This window comes from Pygoscelis adeliae, unplaced genomic scaffold (assembly GCF_000699105.1).
Source record: "Pygoscelis adeliae isolate BGI_AS28 unplaced genomic scaffold, ASM69910v1 Scaffold114, whole genome shotgun sequence".
Taxonomy (NCBI): domain Eukaryota; kingdom Metazoa; phylum Chordata; class Aves; order Sphenisciformes; family Spheniscidae; genus Pygoscelis; species Pygoscelis adeliae.
The window spans coordinates 855,618-859,424 of record NW_008824587.1 but is presented as its reverse complement, the minus strand read 5'-3'; the positions used below and the strand labels follow the sequence as shown (position 1 = coordinate 859,424).

General features: G+C 54.4%; 1 protein-coding gene across 1 annotated transcript in view; it reads left to right on the top strand.

Annotated features, from left to right (window-relative positions):
* NACC2 (NACC family member 2, BEN and BTB (POZ) domain containing) overlaps window positions 1-3,807 on the top strand; it is an 18,019-nt gene that overhangs the window by 1,674 nt on the left and 12,538 nt on the right. Inside the window, exon 3 of the mRNA XM_009322138.1 lies at window positions 2-269. Coding sequence (XP_009320413.1) covers window positions 2-269 — 268 coding nt within the window. The remainder of the gene's footprint in view (window position 1; window positions 270-3,807) is intronic.

The following is a 3,807-nucleotide window of genomic DNA, read 5'->3' as shown; positions in this document are numbered from 1 at the left end:
TGGCGGCGGCGGCCCCAACACCGGTCCCCTGAAGCTGTCCCGCGTCTCCTACTATGGGATGCCCAACCTGGCCACCCTCATCCCCAATGTCCAGCAGGTCCAGTACTCGCAGGGGGAGCGGAGGAGCCCCGGCGCCAGCAGCATTCCCACCACTGACAGCCCCACCTCCTACCACAACGAGGAGGACGAGGAGGACGACGAGGCGTACGACACCATGGTGGAGGAGCAGTACGGGCAGATGTACATCAAGTCCTCGGGAGGCTACTCTGGTAATGGACGGTCTCTCTCCTTGGGTTTTCTGCTCTCTTTCAGTGGTTGCTTGGTCCTTCTCCAGTCAGCATGGGTAGTTTTGGGCTTGCTCATCAGGCTTTTGTCTTCAGGGGCTTCATTTGTTTATTTACGTAGCGCGGTGCAGAAAGTGGTGCACGTGGTGGGCTCAGTGCTGGTGTCCGGGTATGGCACGGGCAGACCCGCCCGTGCCATCGTTCATGGGCTGAGTCCCCAGCTGAGAGGCTCTTTAGATAAGCGGGGCGGACGACGCAGCCTCTGTCGGCTTAGCCCTTCGCTTTTTGGCTGAGGCTGCCGACAAGCCTGGTGGTTACGTGAGCCGTGCGGTGGTGACACCCGTCCCGTGGCGATGGCTGAGCTCGCCTGCCGTGGGTCATCTGAGAGGGGTGGTCATCCGTGGGAAGGGAAACGTCAGCCCTTGCCAGCCCGGCGGAGGTTAGATGGTCAGTCTGGGAGTTAGTCTTCAGTGAGGTGCAATGCACGTTCCCTCTGTCCTGCCTTTTTAGAATAAAATTTTTTTTTAAAAGTGACGAACATACGACATTTGGAGGAAGGGAGAAAAAAGTCAAATAAATCAATTTCATAGATGTTAATTAGGAATATCTGCAAAAAGAGGAAAAGAAGGACTTTTATGCCCACTGTCTGAAGTGACCCCCCTTTCCTTTGCCAGCCTTGCCCAGCGCATCGCTGTCAAAAAGGGAAAAGCCATTTGGGGGCCTCTTGGTAATATTTTATTTCTCTATTAGGTGAGTCCCTGGGCGTGCCTTAGACAGAGGAGGTGGCTTCACTTTGGTGGTGCTCGGCTGGGAGCTGCCAGCTCATCCCCGGGGCGGGCGCGAGGGCACGAGGCCCCTTCCCTCTCGCTTCCCACGCAGGAGAGGGCTTCCTCGGGCGCGCACCCCCTGCCCCCGGGCACCTTGCAGGGCTCGGACCCCATTGAGGAGCAGGGGCAGGTGGGGGATACGGAGTCGGGGGCTCAGGACCGGAGGGGGAGATGCCCAGCTGGGTCGCTGGCGTGCCTGCATCCTGCACGGAGGCAGCTCGCAGCATCCCGTGCAGATGAAGCTCGCAGCATCCCGCGCGGAGGCTCGGCCTCGGCGCAGTGGCCTCCCCGTCGGAGCTGCAGGTGTTTGTGGCGGCAGCTTTGATCTGCAGGTGCTCCCCGAGGAGGGACATCTTCCCGCCGGCTCTGGCAGCGCGGAGCACCCTCACCTGGAGCCGCTTTCCCCGCTACAGTTCTGCGCTGAAATTGCTGGACTAATTTTGCAAATATTTAACTCTCGTTTGCTGGAGAGCTGGCATGCTTTCCTCAAAGCCATTTGATTTTATTCTTAAGCAAGGGAGAAGATTTGACAAATATGGCCTTTTCTGTTACCTAAAGCCAGGCTTTCCCTGGTACTGAGAACTGGCTCATCCCCATCCCATCCCAAAGAGGAGGAGCCCAGCGTCCCCTTGGCATGTCCCCCTGCCAGGTAGCAAGCAGATAAGCAACATTTTCTGAGCGTTTTTACCCAGCCGTATGCAGAAGGGGGGAAGCATACTGGTAGCAATGTTACTATTTTAATATTAGAAATACTTGCTGAGAAAAGTGGACAGGCCAATTGTAGAAGATGAGCCTCGAAAGCCTGTCTGCTCTCTCTGCTGTGCTTCAAGTCCCAGCGGCTGGTACCGGGCGGGCTCAGGGGACGGGGATGGGGTTGGGGTCTCCTGCCCAGCAGGAGTGGGGCCCTGTGCCCCGGCTGCTGTTAGAGTCAGGCTGAAGAGAAATCAGGCTGTTTTCCCGCACACTGGTTTTGGTTTTATTTTGCTTTGCGCTTCCCCGCTGCAGAGCATGCGGTGGGTAATGTGGGTTTGCCTTCAGTGCCCGGGCTCGCAGCATTATTCCTCAGAGCAGTGGGATTATACCCTTGGACACAGTGTTTTCCTTCACTGTCACGGGCGCAGTTCATGCAGTAACAGAACAAAATAAATTCAGAAGGCGAAGGCAGGACCAGCCCCGGGACGGTGCAGGCAGCAGCTATTAGGCTGTACCTAATTCTTGCGGTGCGGGAGTCATCCCAGTTGGAAAAGTGAAATTAGGAGCAGCTTTTTCGGGCATCGCTGGAGATGCTGCAGCCGTCCAGCCCTTGCGCTGGAGCCGGGCATCTCGCAGCAAAGTTTTCCTACTTGGTTTCTGTAGGGGGAAGACATGAACCACGTCGTCGTGATGCCGAGGGAAGGGCCGTGCAGGGAGGAGGCAGGTCGGGAGCGCGGCGCTGCCCAGCCCCACTGTAAGGCTCTAATATACCACATTTCTGCTAAAATATCACTTCCACACCAGCACATTTCAAGGGAGTTTCCTGTTTTAAATAAGCCAGCTATAGTATCAGGCTTCCTGGAAAAGAGGGCACACAAAAAAGAGATTAAAAAAAATAAAACCTAAGCTATTCCATTATGGTTTGGACTTGTACAGCTAACTGTGTTTTAATTACTCGGGATAAACTGTACCCTCAAAAGGTGCAGAATAATAAAACCATAAGATGGAAGAGAGAAAGCCAGCTAATCCTGCTTCTGGCATGTAGATCCCGACAGCCTTACAAAGGCCTGGGGGAGGGGGGAGCCCTTTAAAATAGTGATTGCCAAGGTTTCCAAGAGCCCCGTTTGTAAAAACAAAAGCAAAGCCAAAGAAGAGCACAGCAGATGAAGCCTTGAATTTCAGAGAGGGTTGGTTTGTTTTTTTTCCTTCCTTCTTCTCTGCTTTTCCATTCCCCGGCTGAAGCGTTGACTGAGCTAACGCCGGCGAGTGTGTGGTGGGATGCTGGTGGCCGATGTTCTTCGCTTTCCTTGAGTATCACTTGCCTTGAGCATCACCCGCCGCCCCCGAGGCCAGCGGGGTCACGAAGCCTCTTCTTACCCTGAGGCTGGGGATTTTTATTTATTTTTGTTCACACCTTTTTATGGTCAGAACCACACCGAATCTCCAAAGCCGGGATCAGACACATCTCCAAAGCCGGGATCAGACACATCTCCAAAGCCGGGATCAGAGAGGCAAGGAGCACATCATCACCTTGGCCAAGGCTTTGATGGTGGTAGAGGGAGCGAGGAGGAGGTCTGGTTAAGTGATGTGCCTCCTGCAGCGGCAGCCCTGGTGTGATGGACCGGGGAAAGCGTTGGACCTGCCAAAGGAGTAGCAGATAAACGAAAGGATAAGCCCAGTCTTAAACACGGGCCGATGGGAGGGTTAGGTTTAGGTGTCAGTAGACAGGGTGGCACCTTGCAGAGGGATGTAGGAAAAGGTGCCTCAGCTCCCACCTGCTTCTGGCCGCATTCCCCGTCCCCGCGCCCGCCTGTCGCTGTGGCAGGCTGGGAGCATCACGATAAAATGGCTCCTTATTCTATAACTAGGTCTGGTTGTGGAGAACATGTGGGCCTTGAGGACACGAGTGAGACTTAATGAGGTTTCTAGCATCTGATCTGAGGAATGCACAACTCCAGAAAATATTAAACAAAAGCAAAGTATTTTTATCCTTGTTAATTACA